The sequence below is a fragment of the Hippichthys cyanospilos genome, chromosome 6 (assembly GCF_059441005.1).
Source record: "Hippichthys cyanospilos isolate Australia breed blue-spotted pipefish chromosome 6, RoL_Hcya_1.0, whole genome shotgun sequence".
NCBI lineage: Eukaryota > Metazoa > Chordata > Actinopteri > Syngnathiformes > Syngnathidae > Hippichthys > Hippichthys cyanospilos.
In genome coordinates this window covers 886,030-911,292 of record NC_142374.1, presented here as the reverse complement: position 1 = coordinate 911,292, position 25,263 = coordinate 886,030, and the positions used below count along the sequence as shown (strand labels likewise).

The window sequence follows — 25,263 nt, the reverse complement described above, 5'->3', positions numbered from 1 at the left end:
GATGTCGTCAAGCTATAAAGGTAGTTCTATCGCAAGAGTCAAACAGGCTGTAGGACTCCTTATGGGGGCAGCTGCGGATACTGACTGGCCAAGCAGAGTGTGGCGTCGGCGGTCACCGAGGCAAGAACTCCCGCGTGGAAGTTAAGCAAGGCCATGGAAAATGTCTTCTGGACAGCTTTGAGGAAATTCTGGTCCACCGTCCAGCAACTCAGAAAAAGGAAGGCAGTGCACCATTGACCATTGGAGTGGTGGGCCCCCTTTTTAAGAAGGGAGAACGAAGGGTGTGTTCCAACTATAGAGGGATCACACTCCTCAGCCTTCCTGGTGCTGGAGAGAAGGATCCATAAGAAAGTCAAGTGTGGTTTTCATCCGGCCGTGGATCAGCTCTACAACCTTGGCAGGATCCTTGACGGTGCATGGGAGTTTGCGCAACTGATCTAATTATATTTTGTGGACATGGAAAAGGCATTCAACCGTGTCTCTTGAGGAGTTCTGTAGGGGGCCCGTCGGGAGTATGGGGTACCGAACCCCTTGATACAGGCTGCTCAGTGCCTGTACCACTGTTGTTAGAGTTTGGAATGCGTTGCTGGCATTAAGTCGAATCTATTTCCAGTAAGGGTTGTACTGCGCCATGACTGCCCTTTGTCACCGATTTTGTTCAGTATCTGCTGGAGAGAATCTCTAGGCACAGCCAAATTGTTGAGAGTGTCTGGTTTGGGAATCTCAGCATTGCATTGCTGCTATTTGCGGATGATGTGGTGCTGTTGGCTTCATCAAGCCATGATCTGTAAGCGGTTCACAGCTGGGTGTGAAATGGCTTGGATGAAGATCAGCACCTCCAAGTCCGAGACCATGGCGTAACCCCAGTAAAATATAAATAGAACAAAACGGGAAAAGAAGTGTGCCTCAACAAATAACACAACTAACATTGTGGAACAAGTCAACCTATTTATATATATGTATATTTTTATAAATATATATAAATCAATAGAAATGAGTATATGTACATTGTCTATACATTCCTTAGGTGAACATTTCAATTATCTGTTCATACCAACACAGTATAACATAGTTGAACCATAGTTTAAGGTGCCCCTCTCCCACGGAGGAAGAGGCAACCATAGCATAATTGAATCAGGGTACACCTGTTCCCTGATTGCAGTCAATAAGAACTCACTGGACTGTTAACAGCTCTGAACTAGCAGTCCAAATCTTTCACCTCAACGGTGTTACTGCAGCAAATTCAGACGCGCCAAGATTAAGAACATACAGACAAGTTTTGGTTAGATTCTTCTGTTGTTGATTCGGATGGACTACTACAGCGTGCCTCGCCTGATCGCACAAGTTTTGTTTGGTTAGAATTTTCTGAATGGACTAAATATGAGGACTTTCAATTCTCGGTACATCCGAGTGGCTAGATATCTGTGACCCTCGATCTCCAAAGTATCTAATTAGCAGCGACATTCCGTTTTGCTTCAACCACAGCTGCGGTAGGGATTGTTGCCTTGCCTCTTCCTGGAACACATGAACTTGAACAGTGTGTGCAACCCCCTGCATCACCTACATGAATTAATAGGAGAAGAATATTTTGTTTGTAACCAACGTTGTTTTGTTTGAATGTTGTCCTGAATTGTTATTGATTTTGGTGATTCGTTATCATTGGTACATGAACCTTAAAAGAGCGCTATACTCATTTTCAAAATATAGTGTAATCTGATATCCATTAGCATATTGCCCCAAAACACATAAATGACTGATTAAAAGAGTTAAAATAGGACTAATAGGACTAAAATGGGACTATTATCTATATATCTTTGGTTTGCTGCATACAGTGTCTTTTGGTTGTTGATTATTCGGTGATGATTTTATTTTAGTAAACTGCCGGCTTTTTGTTCTAAATTTTACTCCCTCTTGACTTCCTCTGGTATTTCATTGCCACTCCGCCAAACCTTAAAACGAGCCCAGTAGCTTCTCTGACAGTGGCTAACAGCAGAGGAGCTACAATGGTCCTCAGTCGGAAGAGGACCTAACCCTCGGGGATGAGGTCCTGCCCCAAGCAGAGGAGTTCAAGTATCTTTTTTATTTTTAAACCTTCACTTGCACTTTATTTTTAAAACATTCTTGGTTTTTTCTTGGTTCTTGGTCACGAGTGAGGGTAAGATGGAACAGGAGATAGATAGGTGGATCAGTGCAGTGTCTGCTTAATTGCGGACTCTGTACCAGTCTGGTGTGGTAAAGATATTTTACTGGTCAATCAACATTCCTGGCCTCACCTCGTGACCAAAAGAACAAGATCACGGGTACAAGCGGACGAAAAGAGTCTCCTCCGCAAGGTGTCTGGGGTCTCCCCAAGAGAAGAGGCCCTTCTCCAGTTGAGATAGTTTGGGCATATGGTTAGGATGTCTCCCGGACGCCTCCGTGCTGAGTTGTTCTGGGCATGCCCCACTGGCAGAAGGCCCTGGCGACGGCCCCGGAGACGATGGAGGGACTATGTCACTTGGCTGGCCTCAGAATGCCTGGGGATCATCCCAGAGAAGCTGAATGAAGTGGCTGTGGAGAGGGAGGTCTGGACTTCCCGCTTGGTCAGCCGTCCCTCAACCCGACTCCGGATAAAGGGGTAGATAATGGATTGATGGATCTTTAATTGAGGCACTGTGCAGATCCACGTTGGTGAGTGCAAACATCGCATTTGTATTTTTAATAGGTTTTTGTCATGTTTATTAGCTGGTATATAAATAGTAACAAAGTTATATAAAAAAATATTGAGTTTAAATGCTCTGTAATTTAAGTGTTGCTTGATCAACCTACAGTATTTTCTGCACTAGGCGCACCTAAAAGCCTACATTTTTTTAAAAAGCTGATTGTGCGCTTTATAATCAGGTGCGCCTTATATATGGATCGATATTGGTATTCATAGACGGAGAATAAAGTAAACCTGTTTCTTTTGTGTGTTTACAGTTGAGCAAGGTTGGTCATATTGACTGAGTTATTATGCTATTGAGAGTTTAGAGTTATTTGAGTTATTGTTATTACTTTGAGTATTACTATTATTATATTGGGATTGAAAAAGTTTTAAAATATGTCATTAATTGAGGGTGCGCCTTATAATTCGGTGTGACTTATATATGGAAAATGTTTTAAAATGTCATTAATTGAGGGTGCCCCTTATAATCCGGTGCGCCTTATAGTGCAGAAAATACGGTACATTAATGGTGATGTATGTGTGTGGAATCTCAAGCCCTGGTGTCATATTGACCTTATTATGGGGCATATTAATTTAGGTAGGCATAAATATGGCATTACTGAAGGCCTAGGGTCAAAATGCATGGCCCCCCATTGTTAAAACCAATAACTCAGTTGGACTCAGTTACCAAAAAGTGGCACTGACCTTCAGTATGAACATGGGGCTGAGGTATTCTCTATATTGAACTCCTCAATTGTGTGCATAGCTCACCATGCAAACTATTGGCTCTAGTAGCTTATCACTGGGCACATCCATCCAGGTCATCTCTAGGGCATCTGGGTCACCAGGTGAACAAGGCGTCAATAGGTCATTCTCTATGACCTGACTGTTGGTGCGCGATGGGCCATGAATCTGCAGGAGAGAAAACAGAAACAGGTGCATCTATCATATAAAAATTTAGTAATGCAAACACAAGGACAATTGCGGGGGTTCCGGGTCCGAAGTTCTTTATCGGCAGCCTACGAGTTTGGGTTTATACCGAGAGGGACAGCGTATTCAAATTGGACTGGGGGGGCTGTCACACACTGCATGAGAATGGAGCCTAATTAGCTTTTACTTTATTTGCAACTTTGTTAGCTTGATACTGCTAAATTCAAATACATTATTCGAGCTGTGCAATCTGTAAACTTGAGATAAGCAAGGAGGAAGCTTCTCGTATTTCCAAAGGGTAAAATCGTAAGTCCTAATTCTGTAATTTTGCTGTCTTCCTATTAAATAGCACAACACAACAGGACCAATGCATAGTCTAGCTCGGACTAAGCTTTTACTCGTAGCTGATACTCATCTCAGTGAGGACAATATAGTTACACTTTGCTGTTAGGGAATGAACTATTGAAATAATTGAGCTAAGCAAGAAAAAATATTCACACAGAACATAAAGAAAATAGTAATCAATACAAAACAATGTATGCAAACTCCAAATTAATTCACAAACACATTTTACTCAGATACATGCAAATGAAGAAAAATACTGTCTGTCCCGTATTAAATGTTACATTTACATGTTACAATTGTGACTGATAATGCACCTGATGTGCCTTTACCCGTAATAATTGTAGTAGTTTTTTAAATGTAGTAATTGAATCGAATTGTTTTGAATTGAAAATTGATTCTGAAATTCGATTCTTTATCGAATCAGGGAGCCCAAAATCGTAATCAAATTGACTTGAGAGACAGTCAAAGATTCCCACCCCTACTAAATAACATGTTTCGCAATCTGTTAACAAAAATAAGAGTCACTGGCGGAGAAAGCTCTTTTCCACTTCCACATTTTGACATTTGGGGAAGAAATCTGAAAGATGACGCATCAGATGAGAAGATGAGGCCAACGTTGAATCAGGGCGGGGTCTCCATATCTTGCAGCAGAGGGAACTGGGGGATTATGGAATAGATTCCTGGACCAGAGCCAGCCTAATTCATTGCAACACACCTGTGCTCATAGGTGTTTTCCTACAAGGACTGTGAAGTCGCCTGAAAGATGGATTGATCTCCCTTCAGTGTCCTACCAACATGCATGGGATGATAGACCTGGCAACCCGTGGCAACATATGCTGACATGAAGACGACGTGACAGACAGCAGGAGCCCATGCAGCTGGAGCACACCTCCCTAACATCAGAGAAACGTCACCTACAGGAAGCCTGTTTTTATTGTGTGGCAAGAGAGAATATTTTGCTGTCTCCTGTCCAGAAAAAACAAGTAAAGGGAGTATGACTGGGTCAAGCGGGTTCTAACCTCTGATCATGTCAGACGGCACACATACATTGGGATTGCTTGTGGACTCTGGGAAAGATGCAAACATCATAATCAAGAAACTGGCAGTTCAGCGATGGCTCAAGACTTCTTCCCAAGCCAAGTCCATCACCCATCCAAGCACTGGGTGGGCACCTGGGGCTTCAAAAGTCTGGTGATCCTCGATGGGACCTTGCTGGGCAGATTTTGAGAAACTATGCACTTGCCAGTGGGCACGCCACAGGCTCATGAACACCTCAGCTCCGTTGAGAAGGAGCGCAGCCAACGCAGCCAACTGCATTACAGGAATGCCAGATGAAACTAGGCTGTTTCATTCGCAGACATATGTACTGTCCTGGAGCTCAGGCATGTTGGCAAGGGCCCTCCGATACCATGTCATGTGCACCATTCAATCAGTGTGGTGTTGTGGAATGAGCTCTAGCCAGGGAAACCTACGCCTAGGTCAATTACTTTTCAGATAAGAGAAATCCATTTATTTTTCTGTGTATGTAGAGGAAATAACAGTACATCTGCTGAGCCTTGAGTAATGAACATTTAGACTTGTTACGAGGAAGTGGGAATGGCAGTAGGATGCACACATTCTACTCTTGATATTTTTACCCTAAATAATTCCATATAATTAAACACAATCTTCTGCATATGACAAGTATTTATTGCTAAGGTATGTATTTTATGGCCTCACCTTTTTAAAGTGCGTTGCAGACTGGACCTTCCTAACAGGCTGCATTAATGCATCCCGTACGATGATACTGATGTCAGCCCCAGAGTAACCCTCTGTTTTGTGAGCAAGCAGCCGCAAATCGGCCTCACTCAGGCTGTGAGGCGTGTTGCCCAGGTGGATCCGAAACATCTGACCTCGTGCTGGCTCCTCTGGCAGAGCAATGTAGATGCGCTTTTCAAATCTGTTCAAAAGAGACAAGTTCCCCTCAATCACTGCTGGTAACAAACAAATGACAGCTACAACAGTTATGCTGTGTCTTGGCAGCATACATCAATTGGACCTCACAAAAATAATAAAAGAGGAACTGGAATATCAACAAATGTAAAGCACAAAATGTTATACTTATTGTGCAAGGAACCATATGTGGTATTATAAAGGGAAACATTGGCTACCTAATAAGATTTTGGAGGTTTTTGGTACAACAGTACAACCACACACCCACCCACAGAACCTCAGAATGTAGAAACAACCGAATTCCCACAGCAAGCACAATGAAAATGTACCGAACAATCAACCTAGTTCATCATGTCAGCAGTCAGAAACTTATTGTAGGGATGATAATGTCAATTAGTTCCACTGTTCCATAACAGTGCAAAACAGGTTTTAGAAAATGGAAAAAAACAGATTATACTGTAGGTTGACTGTCAGGTACTCCAAAGACTGAATTATTTGTAAAAAGTGGACCCAACTATTTAAGGAAGATTGGGTCCAGGCAGGTTCGGGAATAGTAAAAATCAGCTTATGACTTTATAAAATGTGTCATCCAATGGAGAAAAAAATACTTATAAAACACTGCTAAATAGGTTTTCTACACCCCCAAAAATGAGATAATTAGCGGTGGAGGGAAGGAACACAGCCATCCATTTTTTTAACTGCTCATCCGGAGTCAGATCACGGGGTCAACAACAGGGAAGGCCAGATTTCCCTCTCCCCAGCCACTTTGTCCAGCTCTTTGAGGAGGTTCCCCAGGTGTTCCCAGGTCAGCCGAGAGACATAGTCTGTCCAACGTGTCATGGGTGGTCTCTTGTGGTTGGACACCTCATCAGGGAGGCGTCCTAACCAGCCTCCTTAATGAGCCTCTTTAATGACTCCATCACAATGTGCAGGAGCAGCATCTCTTCTCTGAGCGCCTTAATTACAGAGCTTCTCACACTGTCTCTAAAGGAGACCCGGCCACCCTGTGGCTGCTTGCATCTGTGATCTCATAATTTCGGTCACAACCCAAAGCTTGTGACCATTGGTGAGGGTAGGAACGTAGATCGCCCAGTAAATACAGAGGCCTTAGGCCTTAACTACACCATGACTGACTTATGAGTCTGCATCAAAGGAGACGATGTACTGAACCAACTGTAGCTCCCACTCCATCATTGTGAACAAGACCAAAAAAACATACTTGAATTCCTCCACTTGGGGCAGGATCTCATTTCCGACCTGAAGAGAGGACTCCACTATTTTCTAACTGAGGACCATGGTCTCAGATTTGGTGTCGATTTTCATCCCAAATGCTTCACACTCAGCTCTGAACCCCTGTTGTGAGTATTTGAGATCACCCCCTGAAGAAGCCAACAGCACCACATCATCTGCAAAAAGCGCTCTCGACCCCTAACCACCACCCAGCTCACAATGCACCCGATCCCTATGGCCCCTTCAACATGTGGTCAGCCCATGTGAAGCGGCACCCATATTCCCTTTTCTGGCATTTACCAAAGAGCTAGACAAATACTTTTAAATCTATGTGCATCCGTCGGATGCATCATTTTTTGTAATCAAAATATGATACCTTTTGAGCACAAACATATATATTGAGAGATCAGTAATAGCTTTTGAGGACGGAAAAAGATGTTGCTTGCTCAAAATCTCATTGATCGCTCACAATACCCCCATCTTTCTAGCTCAACCTCTGGCTTTCTGCACGCTCCAGTTTCTCCATTTTTCGCAATGAGTTTGGCACATGTTACGAATGTGCCACAAAGCCAGCCAACCAGAGCAAGAAAAAGTACACTTATAGACCGTTTGGGCTCCAATTAAGATTGCTTGTTACGTTAACGCGGAAAAAAAGCAAACAAGCATCACGCATCACACAGACTTAAGCGAGAGACGGTGGGCTTATATCACTATTTCAATTAAGTACAAAAACTAACAAGTTAGTTCTATCACACGTGACAATAATTACCATCACAATAAATACTGCTCTTAAATTGTTTCTAAAGAATTCCACCTTCTCCCGCCCAAGTCAGTGTGACGCGATCTCATTTGCTTTTTCCGGGTGAACGTGACAAGCAATCAGTCAATCACTGACTTTATTCACTTACTCACTTTACTTTTGCTAACTCTGATTGGCTGGCTTTGTGGCAGTTTTTGTAACGTTTGCCAAGCTGAGAGCGCAGAGAGTGACAAGTTGAACAAAAGAGGGAGGGCGGGGTATCGTGAGCAAGTAATAGGCACGGGCTGATAACTGAACTGGCAATGTATCGCTGTTTTAAAAGTCACGGTCATTTAAAACCGCCCAACTCCATTAAGTTTTGTTTTTCGTTTTTTCCCGCCCTCCTGCGCCGTCTGCCTTAACAGGCAACAGCAGTGTGCTTTCATTATGTATCATACATAAATCCTCTGCTGCAGATACCGGTGATGTCAGAGGCGGAAGTTATTTCTGATTGGAAATGTCTGAGTTCTTTCTGACTGGTCAGAATTTGGCTACTGCGGCCGAGCGCCTTGGCATGCTGTTAAATGAATGAAACCGCACTGTGCTGGATTTGTGTCGCAGCAATTTCTTTAAACAAAGCAATGTGGAAGGAGGGTTTTTTTTTTTACACTCAATAAGACTATGCAGGTTTAAATAAGCCTGGTTATGTGTAGACAAGGCCTCAACCAATAAACTATCATCACTAAATGATAGTTTGTTTCAAATCAATCCTTTTTAAAAATATTGCAAAATGCCCGTACTTCATTTTAAATTGCATTTGTTCAATCAGAAAGAAGTTTATTGGTGAGCAAAGCCAGTTTTGCTCACTGAAGATTTGTTTTGACTTTATTTACACACTTAGCTTAATTTAGCGTGAGTAAATAGTTATTGTAACATGCTGTATTATACTTTATATTATGTTTAAAAATAAAAAAAATCATAATGTAGAAAATTGATATTCCAGCAAAGTGCTGATGATTGGGATGATGATTTTAAAATCATACATTTTTGAGTTGTAATTTCAATTCGGTGATATATTTGCTAAGTTATCATACTGTCAGAATCTGCTATTGCTCCATGCCTAGGTAGCAATGACGGATTTTAAGCAAGCAACATTTTTTTCTGCACTCAAAATCTTTCATCGCTCGCTCAATATATTTTTCTGTGCTCAAAATCTATCCTTGCTCACTTAAAGCTTTCATTATTCGCTCACTAAGTGGGCACATATATAATTCCATAAGAAAAGTACTGTCTTTAGGTTCAAAACAATGTCATTGTTTTTTTAATGTCAGTGACAAGTAAATAAACACAACTGGGTAACAATCGGACAGAAAGTAAAGAAGAAAAAACAAAATGATTCGGAAGCTCGAGAAGAACAAAATAGACATGTTGAAGCTAAACAAATGAACATTAAAAGGTAAAAAGCAGATTTTCTAACAAAATATACTAAGTTATATCAGTGTTTGCAATATTAAGATGATGATAACGGATGCTACATGTTAGTTAATTCCATTATTTTAATCATTTTTACTGTGACATTTGTTTGGTGGTTTTTGCTCATGTCTTGTAAAAGCTGTTTGAACCTTATACTTACTTTCTCTTTTTTACTGTGCAATATTTGGGACTTTTTTCTGTTAGGACCAATGTTACCTCTACTTTTCAATGTGTCTGAGCATTCGCACAAACTCCTTGAGCAGGCTTTGGACCAAGGTGACCAACTTCACACATGCACAGAGTGATTCACCATGTTCAAACCCAATGTCGCTCCCAAAGTGACCTATATCACATAACTCACATTTTATCATTAATGAACAAGGAGTGAGGATCTGAGTATACCCAGGGGCTTAGCTGCGGCCCTGGAATGAGCCAGCCGTGGCTTGCGCTTTGATCTCGCAAGGCAGCATGGAACGCTTTAAGAGTTCATGTGAACAGCTTGACCTGATGATGTACAACAACTTTTAAACATATGTGTGGACCGGTAATGTACTTCTGGATATTTATCCCGTCGTTCATGAGGGGATAGCTGAGGTGACAACTACAACGTCGTCCAGCACCAATACGGGAGAACGATGCATCTATGATTGTTTTACTGCATTATGTTGCCAAACAAATCACAACTATTTTTGTTCGTTTTCAACAAGTTTGTTATTATTTTTTTTAATCTTAACCAATGTTTCAGACATGATGTAATGTAATATAATATAATGTATTTTGCACTTTTCACCATAGTAATAAACAAGCCACAAGTTGTGAAAAAGAAAAAAATATCAGTCACTTTCACCGCATGTTCTTCTAATTGTATATACGCCAACAGCCATTCCATCCTAAAACAAGCGCATTTCTTTTTTATATGGACTTGGTGAGCGGATGTGTCGCTCCTCCTATTGGTCTAATTCATTCGATAAGATGTGGTCTAATATTATACATTATTTAATATGTCTATATTGCATTTTGTCTTAGATTATAGATTATATTGTGCGCTGAAAATGTGCGAGCAGTGCGCAATTGCGCATGCGCGTAGCTTAGGGGGAACGCTGGTTGGGATCCATTGCTTTTTAGTATTGTGAGTCCCGGGGACCCAGCAGTGTCCAGAGCTAAAATGAGCACTGCCCACTGCCAGGCCCAGCTCCAGAAGAGGGACCCAGTGACCTGCGTCTGGGCAGGGTAAACTTATGTCCAATTTTAGTTTTCGTCATAGGGGTCTGTGTGCAGTGCTTTGTCTGATACCCCACCTTGGACCTATTTGCCATGGCTAACCCTGCCAGGGGCATAAAGCAACAGACAACTTAGCTCCTAGGATTACTGGGACATGCAAACACCCCACTAAACTAAGGTGACGACGCATGGAAGGGTGGACATATATGCTGCCTTTATGTCAAAAAGATGTCACGTCTCAATGTACTGTTGAACAGGATTGCAGTGACTTCTGACCTTCGGCGAATGGCAGCATCAAGAACCCAGGGAATGTTTGTGGCTCCCAACACCAAAATGCCATCATTGTTGTTTCCCACACCTATGCAAATCACATTGGAAAAAAAGATCAGTACCTCATGAAGGCTTTTATTTAATAATACACTGTTGGAAAAAAAAACAATAGTAAATCTTTCGGGTTACCTGGATTTTTGTCCTGGCTTATAAAATGAGATCTGACAATAAGCAAAACTGTCTGCTTAAACCAGTGTTGTGAAACACATTCAGTTTTGAAGGAGTGGCATAGAGCTACAGTGTATGATTTTAGCAAAAACATGAAGTGTTTTTTTATTTTTTTCCTGACGGTTACAGGTATTTTGATATAAACTCTGGTTAACTTGAAAGTGTATGACCTGGCTGATGACCAGTGACCGTAACTGAAGAATCTGGAAGTCATTCCAGATAAAGACAGGAGTTTTGGAGAGCCACGTTTGGGTGTTGCGGAGCTGTGATCTGTGATTGTATAAGCATGTCTAGTGGTTGCATTGTTATGAAACCATAAGTCTATTTAAGAACTGGTTCTTGTCATGGTTTGTTGGGTTGTGGGTTTATTTTGAGGGGTTCTGTTTCTGTTTACGTTTATAGTTCCGGTTTCTGCCCCTGTCGCGTCTGCCTGCGTTGGTTTTGATTTAGTCCACCTGTCTGTTACCTGCGCCTCGTGTCCTCCAATCTGCTCCCTTTGCCTGTTGTCCCTGCCTAGCTGCCATGTGTTGGTTTGATTGGTTTGTGAATGTATTTAAGCCTAGTGTCTGTTACAGCCCGGGTCGGATCATTGTCTCTGTCGTGTCAGGTCATTGTCGTCTTGTAGTCCCGTCTCGTCTCGCCCATCAGTTTCGTGTATTCCTGCCAGCCTGCCCGTAGTGTTTGTTTTCCGTTTTTCCAGCCTGCCTGCGCCCTTAGTTTTTGCCGTCCTGTTTTTCCCGCTTTTTGTTCCCGTTCGTTGTATTAATAAACATGGATTTCATCAACCCCCTGTCCCGACGCTCCCCTGCTTTTGGGTCCTCCGCAACCACGCCGGCGTTCACACCCGCCGTGCACCCCCGTGACAGAATGATCCGACCAACGCAGGACCCAGCGGGAAGCCCGCGGCGGCGGACACGACGCCGCCGCCCCGTCCGCATCCGCTCTCAGCCCGCCGGCCAGCCCCGTTCCCCCAGTGTAAGACCTCTTGTTTTTTCTTCCGTGTCTTTCCCCTCGGAGTCCGCGCCTGTCCCCGCTTCTGATCTGTCCCCCGCGTCCGTCACTTCCGCGTTTCCCTCGTGTTCCTCCGACCTCCCTTACGACACGATTCTGTCCCCGCACGTTTTTTGTAGTTCCGATTTCGCTGATTTGCGTAGTTCACCTTCCGTCCGTCCACCTGATCACTCTTCCTCTCCTGCTCGCGCTCCTCACTACACGTTAGAGTCTAATTTTTCCGACATCGAGGATTGCCCTCCCTTCGTCACGTTTCGTTCCAGTACCGGTCCTGATTTTGTTTACCCGCGTCCCTCTTCCGTCAACACTTTTTATCATATTCCGTATTCGAGCCCGTGCACCTCTGATTATGATTTTGATTCAGATTTTGACTATCAGTCCGGCCAGTCCTTTTACAGTTCGTCCGAAGACTCCGATTCAGAGCCCCTATTTGACCGTGACCTTTTCGTGGGCTCCCGGTTGGCATTTCGTGGCCGCCGGTGGAGGGGCCCGCGAAAAGGCCACCGCCCCAGTGACCACCAGAACCCATCTGTTCAGCCTTCCGATCCGTTCCCTCCTGTCTCTGTGTCCCCCTCTTGCCGCGCCCTGCCTACTTCCTCCTGTCCTGTACCACCCTCTTCTTGCACCCTGTCCCAAGCTCCTGTCGCGTCTGTACCACCGGTCTCTGTTCCCCAAACTTCCTGCCGGCGGGCTGAAGCGGCACCCGCCCCTGTCCCAGCGCCAAGGCGGCTACCCGCCCCTGTCCCAGCGCCAAGGCGGCTACCCGCCCCTGTCCCAGCGCCAAGGCGGCTACCCGTACCTGTCCCAGCGCCAAGGCGGCTACCCGTACCTGTCCCTGCGCCAAGGCGGCTACCCGCCCCTGTCCCTGCGCCAAGGCGGCAGACCGCCCCTGTCCCAGCGCCAAGGCGGAAGACCGCCCCTGTCCCAGCGAGCCGGCGCCCGGCCTCTGCGTCCCCTGCGAGCCGGCCCCCGGCCTCTGTGAACCCTGCGAGCCGGTCCCCGGCCTCTGTGACCCCTGCGAGCCGGTCCCCGGCCTCTGTGACCCCTGCGAGCCGGACCCCGGCCTCTGTGACCCCTGCGAGCCGGACCCCGGCCTCTGTGACCCCTGCGAGCCGGACCCCGGCCTCTGTGACCCCTGCGAGCCGGACCCCGGCCTCTGTGATCCCTGCGAGCCGGACCCCGGCCTCTGTGACCCCTGCGAGCCGGACCCCGGCCTCTGTGACCCCTGCGAGCCGGACCCCGGCCTCTGTGACCCCTGCGAGCCGGACCCCGGCCTCTGTGACCCCTGCGAGCCGGACCCCGGCCTCTGTGACCCCTGCGAGCCGGACCCCGGCCTCTGTGACCCCTGCGAGCCGGACCCCGGCCTCTGTGACCCCTGCGAGCCGGACCCCGGCCTCTGTGCACCCTGCGAGCCGGACCCCGGCCTCTGTGCACCCTGCGAGCCGGACCCCGGCCTCTGTGCACCCTGCGAGCCGGACCCCGGCCTCTGTGCACCCTGCGAGCCGGACCCCGGCCTCTGTGCACCCTGCGAGCCGGACCCCGGCCTCTGTGCACCCTGCGAGCCGGACCCCGGCCTCTGTGCACCCTGCGAGCCGGACCCCAGGCTCTGTGAACCCTGCCCGTCTGCCTCCCAAGCCAGTCGCCCGTCTGCCTCCCAAGCCAGTCGCCCGTCTGCCTCCCAAGCCAGTCGCCCGTCTGCCTCCCAAGCCAGTCGCCCGTCTGCCTCCCAAGCCAGTCGCCCGTCTGCCTCCCAAGCCAGTCGCCCGTCTGCCTCCCAAGCCAGTCGCCCGTCTGCCTCCCAAGCCAGTCGCCCGTCTGACTCCCAAGCCAGTCGCCCGTCTGACTCCAAAGCCAGTCGCCCGTCTGACTCCAAAGCCAGTCGCCCGTCTGACTCCAAAGCCAGTCGCCCGTCTGACTCCAAAGCCAGTCGCCCGTCTGACTCCAAAGCCAGTCGCCCGTCTGCCTCAGTCATCCCAAGTCAGTCTCCTGGCATCCCCGCCGTTTCTGATTGGCCCCCAGTGGCTGTCTCTGTCCAGCCTGCCGTTCCCAGTGCTGCCAGCCACGGTGCCGCAGCCTCAGCCTGTTGAGCCACCAGCCACGGCGCCTCAGCCTCCTGAGCCGCCAGCCTCTGCGCCGCTGCCTCAGCCTCCTGAGCCACCAGCCACGGCGCCGCAGCCTCAGCCTGTTGAGCCACCAGCCACGGCGCCACAGCCTCCTGAGCCGCCAGCCTCGGCGCGGCAGCCGCAGTCGCCTGAGCTGTCAGCCATGCCACCATTGCCGCCGACGACAGAGATGCCAGACGGTCCCCCGTGGTCGCCCCTGTCCCAGGTCAGTCTCGTGCTCTCACTCGTGTCTGTGGTCTGCACCCAGTGGCTGTTCCCTGATGGCACCCCGACGACGCCTCCGCACCGGCCTGACGGCGTCCAGCCGACGCCTCCGCACCGGCCTGACGGCGTCCAGCCGACGCCTCCGCACCGGCCTGACGGCGTCCAGCCGACGCCTCCGCTCGGGCCTGACGGCGTCCAGCCGACGCCTCCGCTCGGGCCTGACTGCGTCCAGCCGACGCCTCCGCTCTGGCCTGACTGCGTCCAGCCGACGCCTCCGCTCTGGCCTGACTGCGTCCAGCCGACGCCTCCGCTCTGGCCTGACTGCGTCCAGCCGACGCCTCCGCTCTGGCCTGACTGCGTCCAGCCGACGCCTCCGCTCTCGCCTGACGGCGTCCAGCCGACGTCTCCGTTCTCGCCTGACGCCGCCCTGCTGACGTCTCCGCTCTCGCCTGACGCCCCGCCTGCCGATCTTCAGGGGCAACCGGGATACAAGCCTACCTGGGGTGGCTTGCTGTTCGCCATCGGGCGCCCAGGTCGCCCGCCTGACTCGGCCCGCCGGGCACATCTGCTCTGGCGTCCTGGCCGCCCGCCTGATTCGCCTCGCCGGGCGCCTCTTGTCTGGCGTCCGGGCCGCCCACCTGACTCGGCCCGCCGGGCACATCTGCTCTGGCGTCCTGGCCGCCCGCCTGATTCGCCTCGCCGGGCGCCTCTTGTCTGGCGTCCGGGCCGCCCACCTGACTCGCCCCGCAGGGCACCTTTCGTCTGGCGACCGGGTCGCCCGCCTGACTCGCTCTGGCGACCGGGTCGTCCTCTGGACTTTCCCCCTCGGGTGCATCCCGTTTGGCACCAGGGGTGCCTTTGGACTGTTTTTGTTTTTCTCCTGTGCCCTCCTCCGGTCCCCCTTCCGCCCACCCTGCCTCGGTTTTGTTTGCTTGTCGGTTTGTTTTGGGACGTCTGGGATCCGTCCCTTGAGAGGGGGGTTCTGTCATGGTTTGTTGGGTTGTGGGTTTATTTTGAGGGGTTCTGTTTCTGTTTACGTTTATAGTTCCGGTTTCTGCCCCTGTCGCGTCTGCCTGCGTTGGTTTTGATTTAGTCCACCTGTCTGTTACCTGCGCCTCGTGTCCTCCAATCTGCTCCCTTTGCCTGTTGTCCCTGCCCAGCTGCCATGTGTTGGTTTGATTGGTTTGTGAATGTATTTAAGCCTAGTGTCTGTTACAGCCCGGGTCGGATCATTGTCTCTGTCGTGTCAGGTCATTGTCGTCTTGTAGTCCCGTCTCGTCTCGCCCATCAGTTTCGTGTATTCCTGCCAGCCTGCCCGTAGTGTTTGTTTTCCGTTTTTCCAGCCTGCCTGCGCCCTTAGTTTTTGCCGTCCTGTTTTTCCCGCTTTTTGTTCCCGTTCGTTGTATTAATAAACATGGATTTCATCAACCCCCTGTCCCGACGCTCCCCTGCTTTTGGGTCCTCCGCAACCACGCCGGCGTTCACACCCGCCGTGCACCCCCGTGACAGTTCTGTAATGAGCAAGGGAGTATTGATCAAGATTGCATCCTGTCGATTCTCATGAGACCATTTATCGATTTCTTTCAATGACATTTGGCGATGAGAACAGGATTGGAACGTGATTATTGTTATTGTCTGTGAATCTGTAGCCAGTGTCCACAAGGAAGTGGGATTTTCTTGCCTTCTTTGGCTTCTGGAGCACGATGCAAGTTTGGTGATGAGCATTAATTTTTAAATTTCTTCAAATTAAAGAACATATTTAGGTTCCCCAAAGTCATATGCATTTCAGTTGTTTTGGGGCCCACTGAGAGGAATAGTAATTAGTGATGCTTCCCATAGCCGTTGAAAACCCGAATATATTGTGCAACCATGGATATAAGTTGTTTTTCACTAAATTGTTTTTGGTCAGGACGTTTTGACCATTTTACTGTCTTGTTTTCATACCAAAGAAGAACATTGTTGTGGGAGGTTGACAGTTATTATTGTATAAGATGTTTTCATCAAAGGAGAACATTATTGAGTAAGTTGCTTTTCAGAGCCTGAAGGACACACTTAAGTGTCAATAACAAATCGGGAAACAGGTGTTGCGGCGCCAGGGCGGACGGGTAGGCCACCTGCCCTTCCTCGCACACGCAACTGAAAAGTACAAAAGAGAGATGCAGAGTACAAAGAGGTAGAGTCTGCTGCGGGTTGCGTACGAACGCCCAGCTGGTTGACAAGCGGAGCTCTGCCTGGGTGTTGGCTCTCCACCTTCTCGGCATAGGTAAGAGGCTCATATGATAATTTCACGCAATGTCAACTGTATTTTGAGAACTTGCATTTGGTCAAAATAAATATGCCAGTTATTTGGGCTAAAAAGAATTTGGGAACGTTGGTCTTTTGTTGAGTGTTGTCTTTGTCTCTTGAGCGCAGACCAGCACCGATCCTTTCAATAAATCACCCACCCACACAAACGTTTTTCTAAATGTTAAGATTTGGGAAGCATGTGTGTTTTACTGAAGAGACGCGAGCCAACGGTGACGCGGCATAATTGGCCAATGTAAAAGGCAAGTCACTCGTGGAAAAAGGAGGTCACCTTGAAAAAAAAAAATTGAAAAGAAGCAAGAGGCTTCTTGTTGTTTGTTGGCCCGCAGTCCAGGGTTTGAGTTTAAGAGAAACTGGCTTGAGAATAAACGCCAACTGCGATGGGAAAAGTCCCAATTGTAACAAAAAGATTTGTTACTTGGAGTCGTTGCGTGCTGAGTCTGAATAGAAACGACCTCCAAAATGAGTAAAAGTAATCTTGCTATAGGGCAGGATCCGCCTATATAACAGTGCTCTATTTTGCCTGCGTCCCCGCATCCGCAACGCTTAACTTTTGCTGGGGGACGCATACTTTCGACTCAACTTGCGCCCCTCAGATGCATCTTTTTTCTTTTTTACATCAAAATGTAAATCGTCCATATACCTTTTTATTTAACGAGACTTGATGACTTACGAACATTATTAATTTCGTCCGCCATTTTGTTTTGATCTTGCAAAAAAAAGTGTAAACAGAAAAAAAAATCTTTGTTTACAAAAATACTCGTACCGGTGAGCCGAATTGTGAGGTAATCATCAAGTAGATGATAACCTGATCGTCGTCACGACCTGCTTTCGGGAAAAACTTCAAAATAAAATCACCCCAATGCTGTTCGTTTCATAGGTTACTTGATTTTTTATTTTGAAGCGTTGTCTAACATTCTTTATAACCAGGCGCAGCACCAAACTTCATCAATGAAAATAAATTCACTTCAGAGTGGACATGCCATATACTACTTACTACAGTAATTCATTGCTACTGTATTCGCTTCACATGAACAATGTGCATGTGGCTAATTATTATGGTAATTAATGTAAATTATGTGAGCGCAAGAGGGGATGTCAATGGAGTCAATGAAGTCCTAGCTAGCTAGGCATCATAAGTGTGTCTTAAAATCATGCTAAGTTAGCTAACGTTATTCCTTGTGTCTAGACAACCATATTCATTGTTATATGAGCTGTTGGGGGAATTTGCAGTGTGTTTCAACAGCATGAAACGATAATCATTTTTAAAACACCGCATTAAGCTTGTCTTAGTTGACAGATAGAGCGTCTGGATCAGGGGTGTCAAACTGTTCCGGCCCACAAATGCACTAATCTGGACCGCAAAATGATTTTGTGAAGTATAAAAATGATCTGACATTTTTAGGAAATAGGGTTGAAATGGTTTTATGATTAATAGTAATGTTAATATTTTATGATTAATAGTGATATTCTACAGTTGACCCCTGGTGTACAACGTCCCTGGCTTGTGTTTTTTTTCACCTTCTGATGTTGACCGCGGTGTTTTTTTTTTTTTGGTCCCCTTTTTACGCCTTGTTTTTCCGCATTATGAAAAAAAACCCTCCTCAAACATGGTGGTCAGTGCGTGACTCTTGCCAGTCGCGCCGCGCTCATACGGCTATACATGCTTCACCGCCTATGTCACTAAAATGCTGGTCTGTAATTGGTCGGCATCACGACTCCCTAAGATATAGGTCTGCTATTGGTCGACGTCACGGAAGCACTAAGATGCTGGTCTGCTATTGATCGACATCACGGTTTTAACAATGGCGGAATGTTAAAGCTTTGTTCGCCTGTGAACGTATTTATAGTGCAATTTAGTGCTCAAGTGAAACTTGAATTGGTCAGCCATGGGTTCCAAAATTGCGAGTGAAATTAAAGTAAGAAGATAGATTTATATGGAAATGAAGCTGGAGATAATCAAGAAATACGAAGAAGGCTAAGCTAGCATAGCCTTATACAGTCTTGAATAGCCATAGAATACCCTCACTAGGGAATATGGCCATAAGAAGGTATCACGACACTCAAAGGTAAATAAATCCATTCTATATTTTTTTTTATGATCTTAAGGAATTGTATACATGTATACTGTGTATAAGTAGCACTCACTATACTATTTTGATACCAATTTTTAATATGTATGTACAATTTTTTTGTTTTTACCAGGGGTTTTACACGCATTTGCTAGTTAACATAGGTTTAGACTGCCTGTCATACGGCGAATTCGCGTTACAATCCCAACCACGGAATGGATTAATGTTGTAAACCGGGGGCCCACTGTATTTGTTTTAGGCAGTATTAAAAAAAAATTGAAGTTGTTTTAAAGTTACATAAATGTATACCATAATTTTAATGGAATAGATTTCCACCCATTAACTTGACACCCCTGCTCTGGATAGTGCAGTGGTTCTCAAAGGGTCTACCTTCAGGAGGAAAAACATTTTTCCCTATCAACAGGTTGTGGGCTAAATTTTTAAACCATTGACAAAGAGTCTGGGATCAAATTCTAAAATGCCTTCTAAAAAGTATCTTAAGGCCCAAAGCAAAGTAAACTCTGCAATTTTTTAGTATCAGTGACAAATTAAACAAATGTACACTCAAAGTAAAAAGCGGACTTTTCTACCAAAATGGACTGTTAAATCACTGATTGTGATATGAAGAGGATGATGACGAATGTTACATGTATGTTCATTCTATTTTAATAAATTCTTCTGTGACATTTGTTAATATCTGATGTTGATTTTTGCTCACATGTTGTAAATGAAGTTTGAACCTTTGACTTAGTCGTTTTTATTGTGCAATTTTTGGTAATCCACACATTCCTGTCAGGACCATAGTTTTTTATTATTATAAGTCCCAGGGATTCAACAGAGGTAAAATGAGCACTGATATAAACACGTGGGGTGACTTAGATCTAGGAGGAGTGAGTTTTGCCCCCTCCTTGTGTTGTCTGCACCATCTCCCAGCTGTTTGTTTGAGCTGTCTTTCACAGTGCTCTCGTTTGCCTGAGTCGCAGACACATAATTTTTGACAGGAACGCATACATACAATACAAAAAAATATATCTTCTATTTTAATAAATGTTACTGTGACATTTGTTAATATCCGTTGTTGGTTTTTGCTCACGTTTTGTAAATGTAGTTTAGACCTTAGACTTATCCTTTTTCCTTCAAAATGTCTCCAAACATTTCTGTTGGGACCCAACAGTTTTCTGAGATAAAATGAGCATTGCATCTTTGTTAATGTGTGAAAGGGGCCACATTGACCAACCCTTAATATAGTGGACCCCCATGTTACAACTTATGTTATTTTCATGTTGCCACCTGGAATACTGAGTTTTTTTATCCCCTCTTTATGACATTTTCCCGGATTTGCGCCCAAAAGAAAACATGACCCTAGGGCAGAGGTGTCCAAACTTTTTGCAAAGTGGGCCAGATTTGGTGTGTTAAAAATGTAGGGGGGGCAACCTTGGCAGGCGTCCTTGACATTTAGCAGCAATTAATTTAAATACATTTCAGCGAGCCGTCTTGTGTTTAACATTTGCTTTTTTTCATTTCAGCTATCTTAAAGCATGTGTTTTGGTTAATTTGAACATGTATATCAAAATTGAATTGACATTAAATATTGAAATTGAATATTCACTTAACTTCACTTTAACATTTTAATTTACTTTTTTGTAACAATTGAACAGAAGTAATTGTACTCTTGGGTGCAAAAATACGTTTGAAACAAAATATCTCACCATGGCAGTTTAAAATTTATAAAATTTTTAAACACAATCACAGAGAAATGAACAAGTAATAGTAATGTCAACAATAGTAATATCAACAAGGGCAGGGCTCATTTAAAATATGAAATTAGTAACTATAAATCTTGATTGGATTTTTAAATATTATTCTGGAGTGAAAACAACAAAAAAACGTTTTCAGACTTATTGTAAAAGAAAAAGGACTTGTCTGCATGAGTGTGATGGGTGAAACTGAGATCTGGAGTGCAGGACAAAGGCCAGGTGTGGCTCTATGGCAGTAGTATGGATGCGCAAGATGTCTTGTAAGTGAGAGTCTGATAGCCGTGTCCTCACACAGCTCTAATTTAAGTTCATAACCGAGAATGTCTTCTCACACAAATACGTCGGAATCGAACAAATTTAGTATTTTCTTAGCAAATGCTCGAATCTCTCGGAAACTTGTCCTTATCCAGCTGTCAGTAAAAGTTGGCGATATAAAGCTGCTGGTGCTGACCACAGCTCACAGCGTCACACTGCAGCTCAACTTTTCTCCTTTTGTTGATTGTCGCCATTTTAGAAAATTAGGGGCTCATACTGTCAATTACTCATATACTAATTTGTTGTTCCTAATTGAGCCCATAGATGGCAGCATTTAGCACACACAGGTAACAGCGCTGCTGCCCAATGCATTAATTCTCCATGCAGGCCAGATGTTATTGATTTTATGACGGAGGCTGCGGGCCGGATGGAAATTGACCACGGGCAGCATTTGGCCCCCATTTGGCCCCCGGGCTAGGGGCTTGGTTGTATTTGTGTTGTTTCGTCTCCATCTGCAGGCGTTTTTAGGTAATTACACTTATTTTCTGTTGCCGTGCCTGCAACGGTCACTACAATTCTGGTTTGCTTTTTGTCGGCGTCTCCTCACGGAGATGGTGGTCTGCTATTGGTCATCCATTCATCATCTACAGCTTATCTGGTCAGGTTGCGGGGACAGCAACTTAAGCATGGAAGCCCAGAGTTCCCTATCCCTAGCCACTTTGTCCAGTCCTCTGGATAAGTCGGGCCAGCAGAGAGGCATACTCTCTCCAGTGTGTCCTAGGGCATCATCAGGGCCTCTTCGCAGCGATACAACCCGTAATACTTCAGCAGAGAGGTGTCAAGGAGGCACCAGATGCTTCAGCCTCCTCAAATGGCTCCTCTCAAAGTAGCGGAGCAGTGGCTCCACTCAGCCCTTCCTGGATGACCGAGCTTCTCGCCCTACCTCTAAGGGACAACCAGCGGAGGAAATACATTTCTGCCGCTTGTATCCAGAATCGACTGGTGAATGGAGAGCTCCGCCTTAGGACTCAGCTCCTGTTTACGGAAAACAGACCGGTACAGATTCTGCATAACCGCAGATGGTGCGTCAATCTACCTGTTGCTCCCCCGTTCCATCCTGCCTTCACTCAAGAACACCGAGGCCCCGAAATACTTCAACTACTTCACCCGGGGAAGGATCAAATCACCAAAGGCATTCCACTCTGACCACTGTCTCAGATTTTGAAGTGCTGACCTTCATTTCTACCACTTTATACTCAGCTGCCAACCTGTCCAGCTCTCACAAGCAGAAATCATAATCAGTGAGCCATTACAAATGCATGCACAAAACAAATAAATGTGCAAATTGGAGATATCACAGAAATATATATGTGAACAATGACACAATCATTATCCTCACACTTTTCAATTCTTGCATTGCTCAAATTGAGTTCAGCCTCAAAAAATTCCGCTATCTGCGCTCATAATGTTCTTAAACTCTGAGGATTGTTGTATTGGACGCCTGTTTTGCCAATGAACCAATGAATGACAGGAACGCTTATAAAACTGACAGAATAAGACTGTCAAAAACTGTGTGTTTCGTCCTTTGCCATATTTATGGAGATAGACATTCCAGCAGATGTTCATCAAACTGATATTCTCTTGATGCCAACAGATTTACAAGTCAACTTTGCTTGCTTCCATTGCCTATAAAATGGAGCCACCACCCAGCACTGGAAATATCCCAGTTATATGGATAAACTCTCTCAATTGAGTTCACTATTTCTTTACAAAGTAATAATGTTTGCCACTATTACTGGGAATGCAATTGTTTATGGTGCGTTTCAGATAGGGGAACAAGTACAACTGGGGGTACTTGAAGGAACTCCAGGGGTTACTCGAGATTTTAAATAAAACAAACATAAAACTATGTTAAAAATAATTATTGAATTAATTGTTTCAGTAAAATATTACTTCAAATGAATTTTATGTTCAGTAGATTATTCAATTTAAGTACTTAAAAAAATATTTCACAGGGGGTACATCACTGAAAGACTGAGAACCATTGCTGCACAAAGTCTTGTTCAGCAGAATCATTGTACAAAATTAAAGGTTAAAAGTTGTGAAAATGTGTAGAGTTTATTTTTGTACGAGTTTATTATTATTTTCACAAAGAAACTGAGCAAAGCATTCTTGGATGCATCGTAGAATGGCATTCAAGTAACCGGTGGGCACATTGCATAGTGAGCACATCGCATAGTGAAAAGCTCACACTTGATTGGCTCCTAATTTCCTGATAAAAGGCATTATTTTGTAAATTCAAGCTCAAGCCAAACCTTGCTTTTTACTCGACAGGTGACAACCAATCATATTTTTAATCAAACCATCACCCAAAATAGTTGCTCAAGCAATATAATTGTATGGCTAAATGGACAAAGCCACACAGGTTAAACATAATATCTAACGTGATCATACATTTGTTGACTGTGTTGTCTGGTTTCATTGACTATAAAACAGACCCAGTTTTCCCTGCCAGCTTAATTTGCAGCACAGTTGAGAAAATTAATTGCCTTGATTCAGTCCATTCCTAGTCTTTCACAGTAAGAACCTTTGCCAGCATTACTGAGAATATCGATTATCCTGTGTTTCTGAGTCATGGTTTCGAGCTCAGCAAAACCTTGCTTTTTACTTGTAGTGCATGTGACATTACGTGGTCATCATCTCAAAGTAGGGCATGTTGATGCATTGTAGTGGACATGTTTCCTAATAGCAGTTTAGTCCCAAGGCTGACTTTATTTTTACTTTATAGCTTATGTCCTATTTGTATGATTGAAGTGACAACTATACATTCTAAATATGTTGAAGGTCAAGCTATAGATTTTACTTTGTAATGGTAGCTTTTCAGAGATTAAAATATAAAAATTTTTGTATAACAAGAATTAATTTATTTTTGGGAGTGAGTTAGAGGGGCGTTGACGACAGAATTGACCGACATACCATTGATGGGCTGACGAACCAACGGAGCTGCCGATTGCAATTTTTGGCATGAAAAAATGGCGGACAAACAATGACAGAAGGGGTGCGGTGCACCGATGACTGACGAACCAGCAAAAAAAAAAATGTAAGATGTTTACCTCTGAAAATCATAAGTCGTCTGCAAGGACAAGGTGCTTATTAGCAATGTTCCCTCTAATTTTCAATGCGTCTGAGCATTCGCACAAACTCCCTGAGCAGGCACATAGTGAGTCACCATGCGCATATCTGATGTGGCTCCTAAAGTGACCTATATCACATAACTCATATTATGTTATTAATGAACAAGGAAGGATGTGGGGCTCTGAGTATATCCAGGGGCCTAGCTGCTGGCCCTGGACTAAGCCAGTGAGCTCATTCTGACTCGTGCTTTGATGACGCAAGGCAGCTCGGAACTCCAAGATTTCATGTGAACAGCACGACATGATGATTACCAACAACTTTTAAACATTAGTGGACCAGCAATGTGCTTTTGGGTACTTAGCCCGTCATTTATGAAGGGATAGCTGAGGTGAAAAGTTGCATCTAGGAGCAATACGGGAGAACAATGTATCTACGATTTACATGTTTGTAGGAGCCAATTCACAGCATTTGGAATTATTATTAGTTTTGATCCCGAAAACAGAGTTACTTTAAATTAAATTTTTTGGAATGGCCAAGAGCTAGAAAATTATTTGTTTGTTGGTTGTTTTCAGTCACTGCCCGATGGACATTTATTTTACTGCCCCTTTAAGGCAGGGAGAGAGGTGCATAATACGTGCTCTTTAAGAGCCTTGGGACCTGTATCACAGGGGCGGTTGAGACTGAACATTAGAGAACGCAGTTTCTTTACTGTTATGTTTGCCTTTTATTTGGAGTATTTTTGTTTAAAGAGCTTTGGAACTACAATTGAAATAAACTTATCGTTTTATTGAATCAAAGACAGACCTGTGGAATTTGTTATTTTATGTATTTGAACCTGGGCAAGCATAACAAGTAAGCCAGGCGGCCAGAAGTCTCAACTCGCACAATGTTGCCAATCAAATCACAACTACTTTTGTTCATTTTCAACTAGTTTGTTATTATTTTTATATCTTGAGCAATAAGTGTTTTAGACATGACAGTGTAATGTACAGTATTTTGTACTTGTCACCATGGCAATAAATGAGTTAGTTTTTAAAATAGATATTAGTTTTTAATAGTTTTTTTGAATAATGCGTAATTTTAGTTTAATTTTTGTAATATGATGCATTGTTGGATCTTTTATTGTATTAAAATACCGAGATTTGGCCTAGTATTGTTTATTAAAATCTAAAATAACTTAAACAAAATATAAAAAATTATAAAACAAACAAGTTAACAAATTTGATATGTCCAAGAAATATTTCTTGAGGCTTATTTGTGACTCTATAACAACTGTTATGTTCTGTATCTAGTAGGGCTGCACAATTAATTAAATTTTAAGAGCAATCACAATATTGGTTGCCACGATTAA

At 44.7% G+C, this 25,263-nt stretch overlaps 1 protein-coding gene across 5 annotated transcripts in view; it reads right to left on the bottom strand.

Moving 5' to 3' along the window:
- vps4a (vacuolar protein sorting 4 homolog A) overlaps positions 1–25,263 on the bottom strand; it is an 86,855-nt gene that overhangs the window by 4,544 nt on the left and 57,048 nt on the right. For 4 of the 5 annotated variants that reach the window (XM_088417688.1, XM_088417690.1, XM_088417692.1 and 1 more), the window contains 3 exons: positions 10,830–10,911; positions 5,678–5,897; positions 3,455–3,595 (listed from right to left, as the gene is read on the bottom strand). In XM_088417688.1, the coding sequence (XP_088273814.1) occupies positions 3,455–3,595; positions 5,678–5,897; positions 10,830–10,911 (443 nt within the window). Of the gene's footprint in view, positions 1–897; positions 2,517–3,454; positions 3,596–5,677; positions 5,898–10,829; positions 10,912–25,263 lie in introns of those variants that run through there. The other variant, XM_088417691.1, reaches the window with a different exon arrangement.